The sequence below is a fragment of the Echeneis naucrates genome, chromosome 1 (assembly GCF_900963305.1).
Source record: "Echeneis naucrates chromosome 1, fEcheNa1.1, whole genome shotgun sequence".
NCBI classification, from domain to species: Eukaryota; Metazoa; Chordata; class Actinopteri; order Carangiformes; family Echeneidae; genus Echeneis; species Echeneis naucrates.
The window spans coordinates 23,838,860-23,861,684 of NC_042511.1; the positions used below are offsets into that span (position 1 = coordinate 23,838,860).

The 22,825-nt window shown below is 40.1% G+C and overlaps 1 protein-coding gene across 1 annotated transcript in view; it reads left to right on the forward strand.

Annotated features, from left to right (window-relative positions):
- The window catches only part of inpp4b (inositol polyphosphate-4-phosphatase type II B), a 119,009-nt gene that overhangs the window by 91,656 nt on the left and 4,528 nt on the right, over positions 1–22,825 (forward strand). The window contains exons 12-21 of the mRNA XM_029512084.1: positions 2,997–3,180; positions 9,516–9,851; positions 10,561–10,699; positions 13,046–13,218; positions 13,489–13,612; positions 14,236–14,362; positions 17,135–17,275; positions 17,542–17,639; positions 17,804–17,916; positions 18,568–18,722. Of these exons, the coding sequence (XP_029367944.1) occupies positions 2,997–3,180; positions 9,516–9,851; positions 10,561–10,699; positions 13,046–13,218; positions 13,489–13,612; positions 14,236–14,362; positions 17,135–17,275; positions 17,542–17,639; positions 17,804–17,916; positions 18,568–18,722 (1,590 nt within the window). The remainder of the gene's footprint in view (positions 1–2,996; positions 3,181–9,515; positions 9,852–10,560; positions 10,700–13,045; positions 13,219–13,488; positions 13,613–14,235; positions 14,363–17,134; positions 17,276–17,541; positions 17,640–17,803; positions 17,917–18,567; positions 18,723–22,825) is intronic.

Consider the following 22,825-nt stretch of genomic DNA (forward strand, 5'->3'; position numbering starts at 1 on the left):
AATATGAGGGAGTCAGCTGAAATTCTATGATATAATATATAATTAGGAATTTCTGTTGCATGTGTGTGTGGCCCAGTTAAAATAAATGTGTGCGTCACTTGAAATTGATTAAGACAGTTCGATAGTCTGGTTTGTTAAGGGAAAACAAACACGGGAAAAAAGAAAAATGTATTAAATACGCTTTAATACATGTATGGAAACGTAAAAGAACAAGTCTGCTAGCCCAACAGTACATAAGTCTCTGCAAATAACATTTCCCTGCACCTCTACAAGTACAAAGAGCCATTTTACTCGCCTTTCCTCTCAAAGGAATTTTCTGCTTTCTTTGTGATCATTTCAGATAATGTAGCACTACAAGGAAAAGAGGGGGGGAAAAAACTGTAAAGCAGACACAATGGTCAAATCAAATAGCACCTTCACACGCGCTAAGCATTAATTACCATATCAATTATTCACCTTTGTAGTAATCTGTCCAGCTTGCAACATTAAAATCAGACTGTTTTCACCGTACAGTCAGTAAGTAAATAAGACATTCCAATGGAAGTTCCTCTGGCTAAAGGTGATGAAAGGGTTTTATAAGTCCAGGTGTGCTGTAACTCATCTCAAGGCTAAAATCCCACAACCTTAGCTGTAGACATACAGATGAGAGAACTGCTCCTGTACTTATTTATAATTTATCTTGCAATATTAGTGCACACCTCAATAATTTCCTGAGCAAAAGATAAATATCCTTATCTCCACAAAGGTAGTGTTTATTCCAACATAGTTGCTATTGGATTATATTGCTCAATTTTGTAACCTCCCCCCACCCCCCAAATGTATTGGCATTGGGATTTAAAAATCTGGCACACAACAAGCAACAGGGATAGGAAGCTTACCCAAGGTTTGAAATGACAAGCAGACCCCGTGTTCAGCATCCCCTTTGGTTTTCATCAATTTTGTTTTCACAGATTTATGCCATTTTACTTTTGCATGGTTTGCCATCTTGCTTGACCCTGTCTGGACTGACAGCAATGCTGATAAGGCAATTAAAGTTCCTTCCCTTTTGCCAGCCTTAGAGGGGATCAATTCTGTCCTCCAGCATCAGGTGGCAGGTCCCTGCATTCATTATTGCCTGCACAGTCTCTCTAATGGGATTGGAGTTGTACTTATGAGTCAACAGCGCTGTTATTGAATCTCAGCTGCAGAAGCTTTTGTCCTCTTCTAACAACTTTCTCTTCTGCCTCTTTTCTAAAGTGTCTCTATTCTTGCAGTCCTGTAGGATTTTTCTCTTTAGTTGTCACAATGTAGTTAGACCAACTTAAGCTCACGGGGGTGAAAGGCTTTTACAGGCTTTACATTGCCACAGTCGAATATTTAATTTCGGACAACGGCATGGCTAAAACCGTGCTATTTGAAGGTATGGTTATGGCAGTGTTGCTAACAGAAGTTTGCCAGCGGACTTGGTGGTGTTCTGTGCGGCAGAGTATTTCACACTGTTTGCCCTGTGTCTCCCTCTCACTTAGTGATTCCTTTGATTAGCTTTGAGCTTGCGGGTGGTAGTCCTCTAGGGGGCTCATTAGCTCTAATGACAAAGCCAAGATTTTAAAGTTAGCCCGTCAAACACATAGTTAGTGGCTAGTGCCGACTGCGCCTAATTTCTTAAGGCCTTGAGATTGTCTCAGACTTATTGATACATCAGGTAGCACTTTTCTACACAGCAGCTTCTAAAGAAACAGTCTTTTCTTCAATGCAAAGTTTTTTCCAGCATGTTGCAGAGAATAGGATATTGTGACAGTCCTTTGCATGTGCCCCTTGTAGCCTCCTTTCCTCTTGTTCTTTCTCTCTTATGTCAATTATGCCTTAGGATGTGGCTCAGGGGTCTGGCCTACATAGAGTTTTGCAGAGCTGACTCCAGACTAGCTGGGGGGGTTACATATAACCGCCTCTCTCCACGCTATGTCTAATGGCAGGAAGTCAGCAGAAATACGCTGAAAGTCACTGGAACTTTACCTGAGGAGAATGTTTGATTGGAATGATTTACCCTGAATCTCAAAACTGACAAAAACTGCTTTTTGGCTAAGATTAAATAGCTCCCAAGAAATGAAGAAGGGATTAATTATTCATAAAGCGAAAATGGGTTGACATTGTACTGCAGGTCCAATTTAACAGTTCAGACTGAGTACCTGGAAAGCGTTGTTGCTGATCATATTCAAGGCAGCAGGAGAATGAAATGAGCCCAGAAAATTTGTGCACCACAATGCAATGTTTACAGTCCATAGATTCCTATTAATTTTCAGTTTGTCAATACTCCATCTCAACACAATAAATACCTTTCCAAATCAAATTTTGAATCAGTTGAGCGAAAAATAATTGTTGTAATGCTTTCTAACTGTTGTTAGATAACAATGTTTTTTTTAGGTTTTTTGCTGCTGTTCTTGTTGTTCTTTTACAGTTTCCTGCTTTGAGATCTGGAGCCATAATATGTGTCATCTTTTTCTAATCAGCTCTGAATCTGAATTCAGGTGATACAATAAGGGGTCATTGGTTTGGTGGCTTAGAGCTGCTACAGTTAAGTTGAAACTAGGAGGGGGGCACCACCTCCCGAGCACAGAGCAGGTTGTAATAAGAGCGGGGAGAAGGTCACTAGAATTATTCCTTATGGTAAAAAAAAAAAAACAAAAAAAAAACTTCTTTTTTTTTTTTTTGGAAGTTCTGTGTGTGTTTGATAAACTTTCTCAATACTCAGCTTGTTGTGGCACACATGCTTCCTATGAAAACAAGCAGTTCTAGTCTAAGCCAAACTTAGTGGGTAAGCTTTGTTGCAGCACGGCCACAATCTCCTCCAAGTGTGGCCCAGTTTGGAAATCAGACTTGGGCCACTTTTATTTTTATTCTTAAAATTGATACAGAGCAGTGTCTCCAGCCCGTGTTCGCGCAGCTGCAGCGAAATCTGTCAAATCTGAATTGATGTGTTGTGGGTTTGTTTTTTTTTGTTTTTTCCCCTTCCACCACAGCTTCAGCACTGCCTACCAGTGTATCTACTACTCTCCAGAGCACACAGCCAAAGCTCAGGAGGTACTCAGCACTATGAGCCTCCTCCAGCCCCTCATCACAAGCTTGGCGGACCAGCTCCTCCAGGCAGCCCAGGAGCACTCTTCACCTGGGATAAAGGATGCACTGAAGCACCTTTCTGACAAGGCAAGGCAGACTCCTAATCCATCCCCTACCTTCCATCCTATCTCTACTGTCCCCGTTACAGTACACAAAACACATCACCAAACAGTGACAGCTAATTCCTCAACCTGAAAGGCCTTTTGGCTTACTCTTTTCATTTCAGTTCATTTAAACCCATTTTCATCAAAAAACTACTCAATTATTTGCTCTGGGGATCTGCCTCTGCGTCTACACGCAACAGTTTTCCTGCTGGCGCTGAAATCTGAGGACGTTTCGAGTGATCGAATTGGGTTCAACTGACTGCAATACTGAATGTTTACCCTGTCTGAGGAACCACCCTATAAGAGTGATTAAATGCCAGCTCTGCTAGTTCGATTGCAAATACAAGCTACAAATGCAGCATTTTCTGAGAATAACTTAGAAACTTTAAACCCAGAAGTCTGACACACGTGCTCATGCTAAACAGACAACCAGAGGAAAAATCCATAACTCATCATAAAAACACTAAACTAGAAAAAGTCAATAGCAGCATGGACATTTATGGTGCTGAGGCGTTTTTATCAGTATAATTAATGAATTACATCTGGTGCTGTCAGATTGCAATCTGTTGTGGGAGAGATTGTTTTTGCCACAGTGGAATAGAGCCCAATCAGCCTGCTTAATTGGTACATTTGCTCTGTCACCATTTTCTCTCATCCTTGATTAGGCACGCACACGTTGGCCAAGTAAACCCCTGGCCTGGTCAGCACATGCAGGGCTGCCCTCTGATTAAAATCTCAAGTTGTGTTTCTGTCTGTGTAAATCTGTGGGTGTGTGTGTGTAGAGGTGTGAAAGTGCGAGTGTCTTCTCACACTGTGATCACTTTTTCAAGCCCCGAAGCCTCCAATCATCAAGACAACATCACATGATTTATCAATATTTCCTTCTGCACATCTGGTCGTCTACCACATGAATTATATATTTTTTCCTTTTTTAAAAGGCGCGCTCACACAGAACTGTGTGTTTGCATGGACACACAGTCACATATTTACACATATGCACATAGTTGATTTTTACAATCCAAAATCCCAAAATTTAAGTCAAGAGGTCTAACAGAATAGCTCGACAATTTGAGAAATGCAGTATTCGCTTTCTTCCCAAGAATGAAATGAAAAGATCAATACAACTCTCATATTAGTCCTTTATATATGAGGCCATAGCCAACAGCAGGTTTGCTTAGCTCAGCACAAAGCCTGGACATGGGGGGGCGGGGGGGGTAGCTTTTCTCTGTCTGAAGGTAACAAAGTCCACAGCAGCTCTGAAGCTCACAGTTATACACCCTGGATTATGTAGGGATTAAACAAACAAGGAAAAAGGGAGCAACTGAGCAAAAATAATATATAAACCCAAACACACACGCCAAATGAATTAGTGAATGGTTCTTTGCAGTGAGTGTGAAGTTTCTTAAAGTAAAGACAGTGAGTTAGACATGCAGAGAATCTAAAAAATGAAACACATCCAGAAGGACATCAGAAGGATATCTGCTGTTGGTACCTCTTGACTTTTTCCTTCTTGGTTTAAATGCATTGGCACGTGTAGCCCCCTCCATTGAGTCCAAGCACCCCTAAAAATATCAGTAAAAAAAATGTCTGCCTTTCTTTTTAACATAAATCTGGGTTTGAAATCTTGGCTCCGCTGTGTTTGCTGTGGTTCCTCTAAGCAGACCAAACCAGGATATGTTACACATTTCCTCCCTTTTACCACTCAATACCAACATGTTATAATCATCACCAGCTGGTTCTCATTTGTGCTGTTAGGTAGGAGTGAGCTATCCGACAGTTTCTCTAACTGCTTAATATAACAGGTTATCCTCTCTGTTTGAATCTGAGAGAAGCTGTTGTTGTGTGTCTGGTTTGTGTTGATGGATTTTTCTGCATCATCACTGACTAGTTAACTAAATAAGAGCCCTTTAATATTATGGAATGATTTGAGATATGATGAGATAGATGACTGATGCTCCTGTGTGAGAGTGTCTGTGTGTGTTTGTGCGTGTGCGTTTTTGTGTGTGTGTAGCCAGTCAGCCAGTCAGCCATCATTCTTGGACATTTGACAGGTTTTTAATTAAAAAAGAGCAACATTCAGGTGAGAGAATGAGGTCAAAATGATGTGACTTTAATGCCCACAGTGGGGTTTCCAGATGACCATGAAAAATCCTGGACACTCCTGAATTTCAGCAGTTGTCCTGAAGCGTGAACTCTGTCTCGTTTGTCCTGAAAAAGAACTGTGAGCTTATAGCAATAGATTATACGAACAAGCTAAAAGGAGAGCTGTGAATATGTTATATCAAATGAGTTATGTAGGCAATGATGACTTTTTTTATATTAAAGCAGACAATTGAGAATGCAGCTGCCACTGTGGAATGAATTTGTTCTTTAGAAGTCAATGATGTTACGATGTACATGAGTGATGAGTGTTGGTTCGCTTGCTTGTTTTGTTTAGTTTTTTTCGGGCTTATTGAGTCCTCAGCACCCCAAAAGCTCTAATCCTAGAATTGTCCCCGAATTCAAACCACTCTTATTGAATATTTCACTCTCCTGGCAACATCCTGGTTAGTGTTGAGCATGGCCGATGTGCTGTTACTTCTCTATACATGATGATTATTCTGTTGATGACGATAATAATCGTTTCGCTCTGATGACAATCACAGTGAAAAGACAATTGCCACACAGCTCTCCTCCTTCCAGCTGTATCCTAGGAGAAGTTATCAGCCTCCAACATAACAGTTACCTGGGAAGAGCTGTGGCTTTGATCATGTATGCATGGTTACGTCAAATTATATGGTGTATAGAGGTCACATACGTAATATGTGAGCGAGTGTCCTTGCAGCCAAGCGCTGCTGGAATCTGACCATTTCTGTTCATCCAGCTTCCGTTCACCTCTCCTGTGATGTTCCACCGAATGAAAAAGCTTTATTTTTCACTCAGCCAAAATTTCCTCATCCTTTGGGGTAAAATCATTCAAAACTGTTCGGGGTGAATATATTTTCCTACAGTTTTCTTCTTCTTCTTCTTCTTTGCATCAAACGTACCTTATTTTTTCAGTCTGAGTCCGCAGAGGCATTTTCTGACTTATACTTCCGCTCAGTTGAGAACACATCAGCAGATTTATTGAAGAAAGACTAGCAACAAAATTTTTCCCAAGGGAGTTTAGAGTATTTCAGATAACTAAAACTGGTAAGTTTTGAATATCCTTACCAAGGAGTAGTTTCTTCGTGTGGAGGAGTTGCTTTCATCTTGCATTGATAAACAAATGCAAAGACTTTTTTTATTTTTCTTATCTCAAAGGAATGCTCCTTCGACTCTGAATAAAATATCTATATGGATCCTGCAGAACGGTGTACGAGCAGTATGCCTATACAAACCTGGCACGGTCCAAATATTTTGAAATGTACTAAGATCAAGAATAACTTGAGTCATGCTCTTGATACTCCACTTGAATATTTTTATGTCCACTAATGTTTAAATACATAAATTGCAAAATTGGCTAAAAACAGCAGCATAGAAAATTATTGTATGAGGACTGGCATAGTGAGATGCATGAATTCTGCGACCCTGTGGTTAAGCAGCACAGATATGACCCAGATCTTTTTAAACAAAAGTGTTTCTTCGTTCACTCATCTCAGGGAAGATAATGAATAATACATGGTGTCATAGATTGCAAATTAACATTCAGCTCAGTTCAATTTGAATGTTAATGTACATTTGGGTTTCGAGTTTCTGTTTAGTGTTCTGATAAATAATTTTACACTCATTCTGAACATTTTCCACCTTGAAACAATGTTTACCTCTTTGTATTCGAATGTGTGAATCACAGAGGGGTATTCCAGCGGAACTGCCTGTTGTCAGGCGATTACACATTTCTTCATATCCATAGATTTTAGTTCTTACATCATTGAATTACAGCTACGGAGCTCATTTGGATCCATGCAAGACAATTAAAATGCATCTGAATTAAATGCAATGGCGTTTTAAGTGTTGTCATAGTTTGCTTTTTCTGCTTAAGCATTCATCAAATGGCCCCATTCAGTTTGGGTTACAATCTTTATAGCTTTTGAAAAAAAAAAAAAAGAAGCACAAAGCAGCTCATATGAACCAATAATTATGTTGTTCTTTCCTCACTGAAGCAGACTACAGCCGCACCATAAGAGGAACACTGGAAAGATCAGGGAGAAGGGGAGTTTCTCCTCACTTAAACCTATAATGAGTCCGATTTGTGAAAAGTAACAGCAGGAACGGGTGTTTGGAATCACAGCAGTGAAATCAATTTCACGTGAACAACAATAGACATCATTGAAGTGAGCGGCCTTCATTATATGTACATCCACATGTGGATAGGCGGTAGGTCGTGGTGCTCAGAGTGGATGCAGTGCTGCTGGTGCCAGTGGAGTGGAAGTGGATCATAGTCAAGCTTCTGGAAATTCACTGTTGATTCTCTGCCAATTCACCACAGTCACCATAGTGAATCATCGACTGACTGGGTGAGTGGCTGTTAGCAATGGCAGGTATTACTTCTGGTTATTGAGAGCATGTCGAAATCAAATAAACAATCATGATTTGCTAACACCTATCTATTCACACAGTAACTGTGAGTTACTCTTTCAATCAGCAACAGATTGAACGACCTGCTGCACTCAATCAGCAACAGATCATCCCAACCTTATGAGCACTGATCCGATCACTTAAAATAAAAAAGTGAACGTACTGTATACTCAGTGAATACAAATCTTGATCTAAACTGGAAGAAACAATGTGATCATTAGTTATATGTAGTGATGCGTTCACATTAAGTGTGGATGTTAAATTTAGAGAAAACACAAGAAACTTGTGCGACAAAAAATGGACCAGACTCAGTGATCACCTAACGAACAACAAACTTTCACCCTGCTCTATGTTCCCTACAGATAATATCTAACAAGGCCAGTGAGCAGTGATAGCTAACATGACTTTGGGGTCATCAGGTGGGAACCTCCTTTCGTCAGTGTTTCGTCTAGTTAGGCCAACGACACCTCCAGGAGGGTAGACAGTGAACACTGGTGTCCCAGAGTCACCCCCTAATGTCAGCCATCACCACTCCTCACACAAAGACGACTATCTCAAACAGCACGACTGTCAACTATTCCGACCTCTAACCAACTGCACCAGTGAAAGCGGGGTGGGGATACAGACCCTGGTTCAGGTAGGGGGGGGAAATGGAAGAGGTGGAGATAAAAGCAGGGATGGGATACATAAAAAAGAAATGGCAGAAAATCACTGGCGGATGAATAAATGTTAAAGCGACAGAAAAGATGAACTGTAAAACCTTCACTTCAGCTGGACACAGGACGTAATACTAAACGCTTTTATGGTGTTTCCAAACATGGGGACTGCAACTCACAAAGATAAAATTACGTTGGTATATTTACATGAGAGAAGAACAAAATCATTCCTGCCAAAATAAAGAAAATTAAAAACTGATATGCATTTCCATGCATTACTGAATTGTTGTTGTTGTTTTGTTTTTTTGGCAGAATAATGGATTAGATTATGCATCAGGGATGAAAAATCACCCTTGTCATTTAAACATGCCACAGTTTATAATGCTTAATTTTAAGAGATCACAAGCCAAAGTAATTCCTATTTAATTCTTCAGTATTGCAATACAAACTGCCTCTAGTGCAGCAACAGCACATGCGTGTACTGGATCGACTTCTATTCTTTCCCAGTTGTCTTGACAAATGTATCCCCTTTTCCAACCAGGAAGGAATCAGGAGAGTAGGCGTTTGTCTTGCAATTATCTGTATATAATGACCTTGCAGGCTTCTTTTCATGGAGGCTTGTCTCATGTGTTTCTCTGCATTTTGCTGTGGTAATAGAATTGCTTATTGCAGTGCTAACGCAATTACTCTTGAGAGCCCTTATAATTTTTTTACGCAGTGGCGGCAGCGCGCATGTGGCTCCTTGATACCGGGATCATCATCAACGTACAGTAGCTGGTGAATTTCAGATCAAAGGAAGTGCACTCCTGGAGAAACAGGCTGGAGGAAGAGTAATTGAATTGTTTGTTGTTTGCTGGGGGGGGGGGGGGGGGGGGGGGGGTTGTTGTTTTTTTTGCTCACTGGCAGTGCTGCAGTAATAGAGAGCAGCTCCTTTGTGGTGAGGGAGAGTGTTCATTTTCTTTGTTTCCTTTCACTTGCTCTGTAAATAGTTACCTGCTTCCAAGTTTACCTCCACCTGTGTTTTCTTCTGCCTGGTAAAATCTCCTTTTCTCTTGATTTTTCTGCTCTCCCTTTTCAGTCTCGCAGTAACTGTCGTTTTTTCCAATTTCTCTTCTCTGTCTTACAGACCGAACAATTTGTTCACACACTTAAGGATGAACTGGTCAAGAGTGCACTGCTAGCACTGCATGCAGCGCAGCCCGGGTACGTTTCCAAGAACCAGAAGGAAACCCCAGCGCAGTCAGGCCAACATCAAGGCCACAGCCACCAGCGTGGTGATAAGAATCAGAGTCCAGTCCAAGGACTTCCAGGTCACAGTCCGGCCCTGTCAGTCACTGAAGGCACAGTAGTGTGTAATAATGTGGAAGGATCACAAACCACAACTAAAGGAGAAGGTGGACCTTTGCCTCTAAAGCACCAAGACTCCATACCGCACCATAAAGAGTATGATGAAGAAGAATGGGTGAGTCCGACATTTTTTATGGTTCATTGTGAACATTTGGAAATAAGATTTTTTTTTTTTTTTTTTTTCTTCAGAAGAGATTATACATTTCATCATGACAAACTGTCTCCAGAAATTGTTTGCTGGTATCCTCGTCACTGAAACTAAGCCAAGCTGCTTCCTTTCATCAAAGTGTGTATGACTGTTGGTTTGTTTGTGTGAGGACAGTCCCTGCCACACTGACAGCAGGACGTCTACACACCAATGCTTAATTATCTCCTAAAATATTCCCCACTCTTCCCACACACTCAAATCATATTTTAGAATCAACAAAGATCAAGGTACACACCTAGACTTTACAATGTATTCACACACTCGGAAAGGTATCTTTACACGTGTGGAAATGTCTATTTATTAGTCAGCAGTAAGAACACAGGAAAAGAGAGAAAAAGCTGCAAACAATGGCTTGAGAGTAATCTCAGAATATCCAGACAGCAATTTCATTTTGACCTTTTGGACGCAGACCCATTTTGGGCTGTAAAAAGAAACACCCTTTTGTTTTGTCTTTGAACAATTGCTTTCTTCATACTTTTACCTGATGTAGTTTTTTGGATTTATTTTTGTTACACATTTTCATTTCAATATCACCGTATCAAACAGAGAGCTCCAGAGAGCGTGATCTAAGCACTGTGGCTGATGTGACTGCTGATTGTACATTTGGCTCTTTTAGGACAGGGTGTGGGCCAACGTGGCCAAATGTCTCAACTGTGTCATCGCCATGGTGGATAAACTGCAGGAGGATGACAATAGCAAACAGGAGAAGGTCCCTGAGCAGCAGCTAGCTGATGTCATTACGTCACACAACCCTGGTAAATAACTTTGTTTTTTGTGAACCACAATCATCAGCTTGTAAATATCTTGGCTGGCCATTGCTGACATTTGCAATCTTCTTCAACAACTACAGTTAAAAAAACAAAAAAGAACCAGAGAGATGTATGCCTTCAGTGCAGGTTTTATTTATTTTTTTTACCAAATCAGGTGAATAGAAATTGTGATGTACTATAGGTTAGTAATATTTGTATGTATGTATGGTAAAATGTTTATCCATCCTTCTTACATATTTCACAAAACAGCAGATATTTTTAGCTTTCTGGCCAAAAGACAAGACAAGACAAGACAAGTGATGCTCAACAGTCTCAGCCTTTTCAGCCTCCGATGAAAGGGTTGCCAAAAGACTCAAGATGTCTGTTGGTTAAGCATGAACAAAAAAATGCTTAGGTTGTTGCCAGAGTAGTAGATGAAAGTAATATTTGATATGCAGAACCATTCACTGTCAACCACAAGCTGCCCACTCGTCCCTCACGTCCAGTGAAATCCTGCCACAAACTTGTGTCCAGATAAGTTACCAGTCTGGTAGAGCTGCCAACTGGCATGCAGCAGCAGCATTAGTCTGTCCAGGCGACAAGTTCTGTGTGTGTGTGTGCGCATGTGTCTCTGCTTGTTTTGGTATTTTATTTACCACTACACCGAAGGGGTCATGGAACTTGTTGTGAGGGTTGAGGACTTGATTTTAAGGCTGTGGTAGAAATAATGATGAGGTTAGCCTTGGAGTACAGGTTGAGGCTCAGTATTTAGCTGTTAAGGTTGCAGTAAAGGGGTTATGAACTGTGCTATTTTGGGTCTCCACAAAGATAGCTATGCAAATGTGTGTCACAGCCAAACATACATTCCGGCTCCTCTGCTTGTGTGTATACTCACTTTGTCATTTTGTGGCTGTGTGCATGTGTAAGAGCAAGGCCCATCCCCCAGTGCTCAGTCTGACAGATATGCTGAACTCCCCAAAGCACCTTCATTAAGACGCTGAACAGACTCGGAGCAAATGGTCTTCTGCTTGTCTAAATACAAACACGGATGGAATAATGAGAGATGGTTTATCTGCAAGCAGAGAATGATGAAGCCCAGACTTTTGATGACAAGGTGTTGTGGGCATTCAGATGTTTAGACAGGTGGGCATGTGAAGAGATGACAGCTGGAGTTCTGTTTCCTCCTTCTCTGTGTAGAGGCGGCATTTGCTGCATGAGATAAGAGACATGATTTCTCTGACAAAACGACAGCAGGACTGATGTGGTGTATATTCTTTGTCATATCCAACCAGTTTGTGTGCGTGTGTGTGGCCACGAATTCCTGCTTTCTGTCAAGAACTTTTCAACGTGTTGATGCTGCACAAAATGCATAGTACGAAAACTCAGTTTCAAGATTGCTTATCCATCACTGCCCCCTGTTGGTTACAGACAGGACTATAAGAAACTCATTATTAATGGTGGAAATGCGAATAAAATACAGTGAAGATACCACAGCTATGTCCACATTCCTCCATGTTATTTGTAAGCTGTTTTTGAGTATGTACTTTGACCATATTATTATTATCTTTATCATATTTATCATAATATTATCTTTGAGCGTGCCATCCGTGTCACACAGTGGAATACTGAATGAAATATGGGGAAAAGCACAGCTGGGACAGTTAGTTAATATTAGATTAACATTAAATCAGTATATTACAACATTTAGTACAAAGTAAATAGTGTCTGTGATTCCCAACCAGGGGCACTTGTGCTCTAGGGGGTACTTCTGCTGCCAGGGGGTACATCCAACACTAATTGGCTCATCTAATTAGATAAAACTACTCTCAAATAACTCAACCACTTGTGATTTGATTTAAAAAAAAAAAAAAAAAAAATTAATCAACATATGCGCATTAAACAGGAAAATGTACTGATTGAATTTTACGATGTTAATCTTTCATAATTTGCATTAACCGGTTAGTGGCCCATCAGCCAGGGAAACGTTTTAACATATCAATACTGCATGTGCAGCTGGCTTTGTGAAAATAGAACGCAGGACACAAACCAGCAGGAGGTTCATTAGAAGGAGGCAGCACGGAGAGAGTGCCTGACATTTTGGTTGAAATTGGCTTTTAGACTTTGCACCTCGAATGACTGTCTTAGAAATGTTTTTTTTTCTGGCTTAAAGTCACTCTGCTGCCAATGCAGTAAAAAAATAAAATGCAAAAATGTTTAATCATAGAAAATACATAATTAATGACTAGCTGAGTAGAAGTTCATACTGTAGCAGTTATTAACTTAATTGCATTTACAATCACCTAATTATTTTTAACTCCTCCTCTTCTGTCCCCGCCCCTGCTTACTCCACAGGTGACTGGAAAGAGCAGCTGTGTCCCTTGGTGACCCGGTTAAAGGAGTGTGTGATGGAAGTGGTGGAGAAGGCTAAGAAAGCCATGACTTTTGTGCTTCTGCAGGAGGCCGCCTGCAGCATACCACAGGGCTTCCTCCTTCAACAGAGGAGAGACGTGGTCTTCAGTCAGGCAGTAGGTGGAAACACTGAGATAGCATCAGCTCTTTAGAAGCCCTTTAGAAGTTCTCAAAAGGTTATCTTTAGTTTATCTAATGTAAATCTAATGTACACAAGCTAAACAGCAATTACAGGAATGAAAATGTTTTCCATTGTTACAAAATGACAATTGAAACAATGTGCTATGAATACAGCTGGGAGGTTGGTTGACATTCATGTCGTTTTATTACAGCTTGCTAATTTTAGACTAACGTGTGTGTGTGTGTGTGTTGTTGTTCTTTCTCAGCTGGCAGCCTTAGCCTGTGGTTTCGTCATGAGGCTGTATGCAGGAATGCAGGACGAAGGATTCCTGAGGCAGCTCCACCTGGTTGGCCTGGTAGTCCAGTTTGAGAGCCTGCTCAGCACCTACAGTGAGTAAATTTGTTTTGAAGGTCACGTCTCTCAAAACAAAAATAAACATAATACGGTCCAGCTTGGATAGTGATCATTCAGGTTACATGAAATCACAGTTAAGCATAACAAAGTCATAACTCACTGTGCAGTGTGATTCCAATAATAAATCACAAAGTATCTTGAGGATGGTGTTTACCAGATTGTTACAAAGTCAGGAGACTGAATCAAATATGAGGCCCTTGGAAGATATGAGAACACAGATTCCTCCCTTCACCAGCATGATGAAAGTTCTCATCCATTTTGGTTTTCTTGGGTTCATGGCTCAGCTCGCAAAGAAGTTAAATGGATTGAACAGTGAACTTAACAGCTGAATGCAGAGCAAGCACTTTTCTGGCAGATCCGAGATAAAGGCAGTTAATGGCTTTGCCCTTTTTTATGATCTGTGTGCCCTTCATATCGGCAACAAAAAACACCACTGCAGTGTCAAATTTTGGACACCTTTACTTTTACATTTATCATCCGGTTTAGCCACAAGAAACTTGAATTTGAGCTGAACTCACTTAATTTTTCATGAAAGCCACTTGTTTCACGAATTAGAACTAAAACCACTGCTGATCCTGTTTTGTCAAACTGTTTTAAGGTGAAGAGATTGGGATGCTGGAGGACATGGAGGTTGGAATCTCAGACTTGCAAAGAGTTGTTTTCAAGATCACAGAGGCCAAGACCGATGACCTTAGTGACCTCCAGCCTTTAGTGTGTGGCCGACGGTGAGACGTTACCTCCCTTTCTGCTTGAGTGCTTTGATCGGTGTTTCTTAATCAAAATTTCTTTATGCGATCATCCAAACGATAACACAACTGTAGTAATAGCAGGTAACATTGTGTTGGTCGCTGTCTGTTGATTAACATTAAAATGAAGGACTCATTGGAATCAACATATTTTCATTTAAGATATATGAAAAATATATAACTTGATTCATTAGGAAGAATTCCTAATTTCTAATTAAACTTTCTAGAGCAGGGCTGTATCCAACTACAGTTTAATTTAACTCAGCTACAGAACTACTGTGTAGTATGGTTCTACTATATAAATATATTCATGTGACACACCCATTCATGGACTTTTCTTCATTCTCAAGTGCTTGAAAGAGTAGAAACATTGTGTGTGTCGTGTATCCAAATTGTCACTAACTCAACTATAATTAGCACAAATTGAATTTATGTAACATGTCCACTCATTTTAAATCTTGTCTTTCCATAAAATATTTGGTATCCATCATTATATAATTATAGTGTTACTGTGTCTAATTGAAGGGGCATTTAAAAGACAACACTTTTAACAGTGGATGGCCTAAAATTAAACCAAATGCAAAGTGCTGTGGGGTTTTCCCATGCTGTAGTTCTATTACAAAATAAAATAAAATAAAGACATACATAAATGAATGAATAAATGATGAGAATAATAAGAAAAACAATACACCCTACTTATACAGCACAGCAGCACCCTCTTTTGGTCACAGAGGACTTAAGAGAAAGATTGGAAAAAAAAAAAAAAAACTGAAATTACAAACAAAAGAAAATGAAGCCATGATAAAACACGGAATAGTGAAATTCAAATTATACAGAAATATAATTTGTACACTGGGGAAATACAACACAATATGTAAACCATTGAAAACTGTTTCCAATAAAATGATGTTTTCTCAAGATTTCTAATAGGCACAAATGATGCTGCCTGTCAGATCTTGATAGTTAGACTGTCACATATTTGAGGGCTCAGAGGTGAAGTCACTCAGTATTAAGCTGACATCCACAAAGAATGAGGTGAGGGGGTTAATAAGTCTTCATATATTTTGGAGTGAAGCCATTTAATGGTTTAAAATTAAAAATAAGCTCATATTACTTGGTGATAGTTGATACGCAGCAGCTTTCTGTATCAGGAGTTGTTTAAAGAAGCATCAGCATCAACTATAAATCCAAAAGCGATATTTATTTTTGGTCAAACAAGCTTACTATGAAACAGAATTTGTTGTGCCAAGTATAAAGGCCTCAGACTTATTCCTGATTGTTTCATTATGTGGAAACATAATGTCTAGGCTGTGGGGGTTTTGGTTGGAAACTGTAAACTGGATGTCCCTTCATATCATCTGTGTAAGAGAAGCAGAAGAAATCCATGTTTCTGAATGACCTGGCTTCAACAGAGTATGTGTATTAAAATTAGCACAGAGCCCTGAGGAACGCCATAATTAAAATGAGTTACAGAGGAGACATTTTCTGTGAGTACAGAGAAAGTTTGATGGTGCACACGTGAACATAGTAGATTTAGAGTCAGCCCTGCCCAGGTTTCTACATATTGTCACGCTGATGTGATCAGTCAGGCAGTTTTCAAACCCTAAATCACCAGGAATGACACTTTGTTGGAATAAAATTTTAAAAGTATTGGAATAATATCTCTTCAGATAGTGGTTTGTATTTGATAAATTATTTTAAGAATATTAGCCTTCAACAGCACAACACTGTCTGTTTTCCCAGGAAAACCAGCTGCAAATTTTTCTGATGAGGAATTTTTCAATGTGAGGTTGGGATGCATCATTGATCATTGACAGAGTTAATTACATTTCTGCGGTATTAGGTCAGACGGATGCGCTGATCTTGCGTCTTTCACTGAAATGGGTAGTCATGTTATGAGTGTTGTGCGTAGCAGATGTCATTTTTTTTCCCCCATTTCTCTTCCAAAATTCTGTATTGTCATCTTAATCACTGTTATCATGTTACCTTTCTTATTTTCTGTGTGTGTGAAGTGAAATCATCACTGAATTTGTTGTGTCAGCAGTAAGAACAGTTAGGTAGAGCTGAGCACAGACGCTTAAAAGTAAAAGCTTTATGATCAGACAGAAAGACCTCCACTCACTCTAAGTTATCTGGGAAAAAGCCAGAATAAAGAACCAAATCAGCTGTGTACAGCTACATGGGGAATGGTTCCACCAGATAACAAAACACACCAGTCACTTTGCAGCTTTATGGACTGAAATACAGAGCTTAGGTCAAGCACTTCAGCAGTTTTGTACAGCTTATAATGAACTTTGCTCAGCATGTACATAAAGTAGCATGTGCAGGCCAGTGTTGGTCTTTTCAGGTATGCAGTCAAACCTCAGTAGTGAGTCATGATCAGTAACAGCTGAGTCATGTGGATTGTGACTGTGCAGTCGCATAACACATCTCTAAATCACAAAGTCAACCCAAGTTGTTCTGGATTACTGACTGTGTGCATTATATCAGGGGTGACAAATCAGCACACTTTTCTTGCCCCACCTACCCCTCATGTGAATCTGTCAGGCAGTCTGTCTCACACATTGGCAGCATCTTTCTCCAATCCATACCTCCTTTGTCTCTTTTCACAGCACGTCCTGAGCTGTCTATGGTGTCAACTGGTGCAGCTTCCAAAGCTTATCTCACTCTGCAGAATTTGCAAAAGCGTAGTGATTTCTGTCAAATGCTTCCTTTTACCTTTCATTTTATTTTTTCTCTCCTTGCATTCAGAGACCACTTCACTATAGAAGTGCCATTACCAAGACTGGTTTTCCAGACATTACCAGAGGAGATGAAGGAGGGCAAGCCTGTTCGAGTGTTCCCGGTGCTGTTTAATGTGGGCATCAATGAACAGCAAACAATAGCTGAGAGGTACTGTTCACTCTGACAAACTTCCAAACTGGCACACTTGAGAAAAATCACTCTGAAGATGTTAATCATAACCAGCTACAGCAATAGTTGAGAGTAAACTCATCAGCATCGGATGAGGTACTAGAGTTCACAGAGTCCACAGCTGCATTGAGTGAGCAAATATAGTTCCACAAAAAGATGAACACATAAACCATATTGTTGTTCATATTAAGTAAATGTCTTGGTGCTCCACTCTAACTGCCCTTTTCCATCTGTCATCCTCTTAGGTTTGGAGATATCTCCCTTCAAGAGAGAATAAACCAAAAGAACTTTGAGATTTTAGAAGCCTATTACAAATCATTAAGTGAAAAGGTGTCGCTAGAATGTGAGTGCAGAGAGAGTGTGTGTGTGTGTGTGTGTGTGTGTGTGTGTGTGTGGAGGGGGGTTATCTGCAAATGCAAATAATGGCTTTTGATGTGTGCTGAGTTTGACATCTGAGCTGTAAACATCTCTGGTGCTCACAGTGTGCTTCATGTGTTTTCTGAACAGGTCTGCCTTGTTTTCAAACGCAGACTGACATAAAGGAATTACTTGAAACGCTGGGTCAGAATGTAGTCACAAAGAAGAGAAAGAATGTGGAGATTCTTTGGATTGCTGGAACAGTGAGTGTCAGGTTTTATGTCCTTTCTGTCCCTGTCGGGAAGAAACTTTTCTCTGAAGCGTATAAATAAACTTTATATATTGCATAACAAAGGAAAGTCAAATCTGTATATACCTCTGACATGATAATTACGGGTGAGAACTGAGCCTCAGGGACTGCCTGGCCAAGTTGAACTATGTTTAGAAGATGATATGGAACAGATGATAAACTTTCAACTCATGTTCACTGCATGTCAAGGAATTATTAGAAAGGTTCCCACATGGTATTGCTGATGCCACTGTGAGAAACTGATGTAACAGCGTTTACAGCTGCAGTAGCTGAACATCTTGACGTTAAGGTGGTGCAATCTTATCATGTTAGCAACCTAACATTAGCCAGGTAACACTAAAAGTACTCAGAGTGATTTCAGGATTTAGATGTTTCATTAGTTTTACATCTACATGGACCTTACTAGCCTAGGTATTCAACAATTTTTCCGTGGATGGATAAAATTAACAACTTAATTTTGTAGCACGTGTAAATTCATTTGGTCTGTGTTTGAGTAATATGATAAAAAATAACACAAGTCTCCTTACAAGAACAATCTTTTTCTACCAAAAGACTTTGAGAACGGGCCACATAAATATTTCATGCACCATTTTCTTCCCTCCAGATCTGCCGAAGATTAAATGGCATCAGGTTCACCAGCTGTAAAAGTGCCAAAGACCGGACATCCATGTCTGTCACATTAGAGCAGTGTGCTCTCCTACGTGATGAACACCAGCTCAGCAAGGATTTCTTCATCCGTGCTCTGGACTGTATGCGGAGGTAAGCTAGTGCTAAGACACAGTATAAAACTGTTTGGGTGCAAGTTATTATCCCAGCCACTCCCAGTTGTGAGTCATTTGATGAGTCAATAAGAAAAAAATTACAAACTTTTTTCGTTGGCTCGACGAATGAGTCTAGTGGCTCGGTGATTCAGCCGCTCTGAACATGTCTCTGAACATGCCCACCAACAACTAGCGTTTTAACTACCTTCTACAGGACAGGTAGTGCCAACAAAAATAATTGATTTGTCAGTTATGTGGAAGAGCTTAGAATAAACAGGACTGTGTTTTGAAGTGGGATGCGACATCAAAGGTTTGGCGACCCACCCTTTTACAGAACGAAAAAAAAAACAAACCCTAAAACAATCTGCATTGTTAGAAACCACAAAGGGGATGTGAGAAAATCTGGAAATGTATATTTTTTGTAATCTGAGCGTACTGACTCTTGAACTAATGATGCAAAAGATTTGCTTATTGCCCAGCTCTTTTGCTCTTAAAGTCATAACCTGCACCCACAACCTGCATCTATGAGCAAAAGCTGACACCCTGCATTGCACACATGAAGGGCATTTTGTCTGCATCTTCTCGCAGTTTAAAAACATCATCATGTGCTCCCTCCTCCATTACCACCTTCCCCTTGCACATGCATGTTCTTATCAGTGCTGCAGGCACACTGCTGCCTTTCATGTTTGTTTTTACCAGCTGGGTCAACTTCTACATCTACATCTGTCTAAATCTGATAAAGTTTGACTTTGGAACTTTTTTTTAAGGCTGTTGGTGGAGTATACGTGTGAAATGCCTGCAGCAGTTACCTGCAGAGACCAGCTGATGGCAGCTGTTTTAGACCAGTAAAGGCAGTAACCAGTCCACAACCCAAAGATGCAAACGCAATCATTGCAGTTCAAAAAAACTGATCACAACTCTCCACAACTACGCAACAAAATTACTCAGTTTCTATTCTGTTATTATTCTGTTTGCATGACTGTGGTCCAAACATTTAAACGATTATAGTCTTCTTTGGCAACTTCCCGTTGCTCACTCCGCTGGTACTTTTTGTCTTACTCTCGTAGAGACAAGACAAATATTGTTTTCCCATGTGGTGTTAATGAATTTTATGTAATGTTGTTGTCTTTTGGTTATATGTGAGCATGCTGAAACCCTAACCTAAAATGTTTGATGCATCAAAACCAATCCAACCAAAACAAACGTGACATTTCCAGAGCGAAATGCGCGCTCCAATAATCTGCAGTACTATCTCCTTCTTCGACCATCTGAATTAGTTTGTTTAGAACAGTGGCTATTAAACTTTGACTAGTTCTGACTTCCATAAAATATGAATTATCACTTGACTTAGTAAAACAGAGACAGGCAGGTAAGAGCAATCCAGAAAGGATCAAGTGAAATCTTTTGGGTGACACCTGGACAACAGCCTTTTCCAGGATATAGGTTGGATTTAGAATGTGGGTACTAAATTGAGATTTAATTACATTAGTTTTAACGGCTGGAAAGCCACACACAGCGGAACTGCATCTTCGGCAGTACTTCTGCCGAGTAGATCCGCCGTGAGGTCATTTTGGCCTCTCTTGCCACTTAAAATGAATGTAACTCTGTTTGCGTAAAAACTCCCATGTCTCCCAGTCCATGACTTTTCCTAAAATTGTGTTCTACATCATCTTGTGCATTTTCGTGATTCTGGAATAAAAAAAACGAGAGAAAAAAAAAAAACAGTGGTTTTTACCTAGAACCGCCAAGAGGTCATCATTCTAAAGCGCAGGAGGGGTCATTTACGTTATGGCACAGTTCCAATTATAAAGCCTGTAGTGTAGTGAAGCGAGGTCAAAATCACCTCTTGGCAGTTCTAGTGTTAAGGAAACTGAGTTTGTTGTGATCAAAGAAGTTAAGCTCATCTGCTTTGGTCATGCTTTGTAAGATTTTCCGACATTGATCTTTAGCTTGGCCTGACTACATTTGCAGAAGGCCTTCATGTTAGAATCTAAACCGGATGGACCAGTTTAGTCTTTGTTATCCTGTAGCTGATTTGTTTTGTTCATCAGCATGTGATGTGAAGTACTGGTTGTGCAGAACTACAGCAGCTTCCAAACATGTTATATTATTGTGGTTGATAATTGGAGACAGTGTGCAGTTGCGATTGACGTAGTTTCCAGTTCTGAACATCCCAAAAATAATAACGTAATTAATAATGGCTACGTTTTTTTATTCACGTGTATTCTGCCGCTACATGAAATACCTGATTGTATTTCATGTATGCTGTTTCTTTGGCTCAGCCAAAATCTTCAGGCATGTGATATTATTTTCATGTGTTCACTGTTTCTGCAGCAGTGACGTGAAGAGCTCTTCTGTCTTGAAATGAATCTGCACTTGTCAAATGATGCTGATGATTTTAAAGAAACACTTTTCACTGTCTGACGACGAATGTTCTTAGTCATGCCTCAAAGGGAGATCAATACTTGTACGGCAGTCACGTTCCACGACAAATCTGTTCAACCATCAACCACAAGAACGAAGTCTGCGCTTCTGACCTCGGAATTGGATGTGATGGAAATGCAGTCTATATAAAACCTTTACTGTTACATTTTTTTGTTTGCATGGCCCTTTCCTTCATTCTCAACCTCATCGATTGATTTCCGTACGTGGCTTAAAGTGCAGCTTTTATCAAGCCTGTTTCTCACAGTTCTGCTCATCCATCTCTGCCTGCTTGTCTGTGGCTTTTCGAGGCAAAGTCTGTAGTAATGGCTCTGTCTGAGTGGGCATTCTATCACCAGCCTGAATGGGCTCTCCAGCAATCAGTCTGTGGTAGAACGCCTACTTAAATAACATCTCCACTGTACTAACACGGCGGTGTTTTGATCTATCTCTGGTCGATCTGTTTCACTCTGATGGGCGCCACTGCAGTCGGCTGACCCAGGGGGACGTTGGGCAGTGGGAGGACCCCGAAGCCGGCACCGTGACAGAGAACAAACCGGCGTCAAGACACTTTTACCCCATTGCCCTGCTGCTTGTTAGCTCCCACTTACTGGTTGTGTGGCTCATTTTAAGTCTTGTTTTTCTGCTTGCAAAATATCAATAAATTGCTGACAATGCCATCTTTACCCACTCCCCTTTTCTGTGTTTGCTGGTTCTTCTTTAATAACTGGTGGTAGTCTGATTTAACTGGCTGTCTCAGGTTGTAGTAACCACAGTTACTGTACACCGGATGGCTGCCGATGTCTGTGCAGCTGCTGAGGACTCAGGGAAATTGATTGCAATCAGATGGTATTCATGGTACCTTATCCCTTTCTGTTCTACCAGCAGTCTGCCATGATAAACTATAACGTCTGAACTTTATCAATACCATCAATATCAAATTCACACTAGATGAACACTGAACACACAGTAGGAAGGTGGTTTCTGAATCTTGAAGTTCAGTGCAGATGGTTCATTTTGACTAGAAGACACGTCCACTTGATCAGTCCAAGATCAGCCTCAAATCAAAAACACCTTTTAAAAATGAATAAGTCACAAATAAACACTTGTTTCATCCAAAAAATATGGTGAGTCACATCCTGAAACAGTTAGGTGATGTAGTTTTAAACGAATATCGCTGAACCAGATGAAAATATTTCATCAGTCGTTTCAGCTACAGACCAGCACTCACCTTGTGCACCAGTGAGTTTTCTAGGTGTGTATAAGATGGCCTCAAACTTTTGTGCCCATTAATTTCATCAGTGAAAGAACATGTCACTCAGTCTGACTCACTGACTGCTTTAAATATGTTTTGGACAACAGCACACACGCAAACAGCTGAATGTGTTGATTATTGCTTTTGGTATTTTCATGCGTTGATAAGTGAAACTGCCAGTCTCATCCCTAGTTGTGATATCATTTGAATATGTTAAAGGAAGTAAGTAACAGAAGCTACATATGAAAATTATGAAATATTATGAATATAAAAAATTGGGTTTTTTTTTTTTTTGTTTTGTTTTTTGAGAATTATATTGCTCAAAAATATCACAGTCACCTCACAATAAGAAGGTACTTCGTTTTGTTTTCATATTCTCCCTGTCTCTGTCTGGTCTCTTAGGCTTCCTAGCACAAACCCAAAAA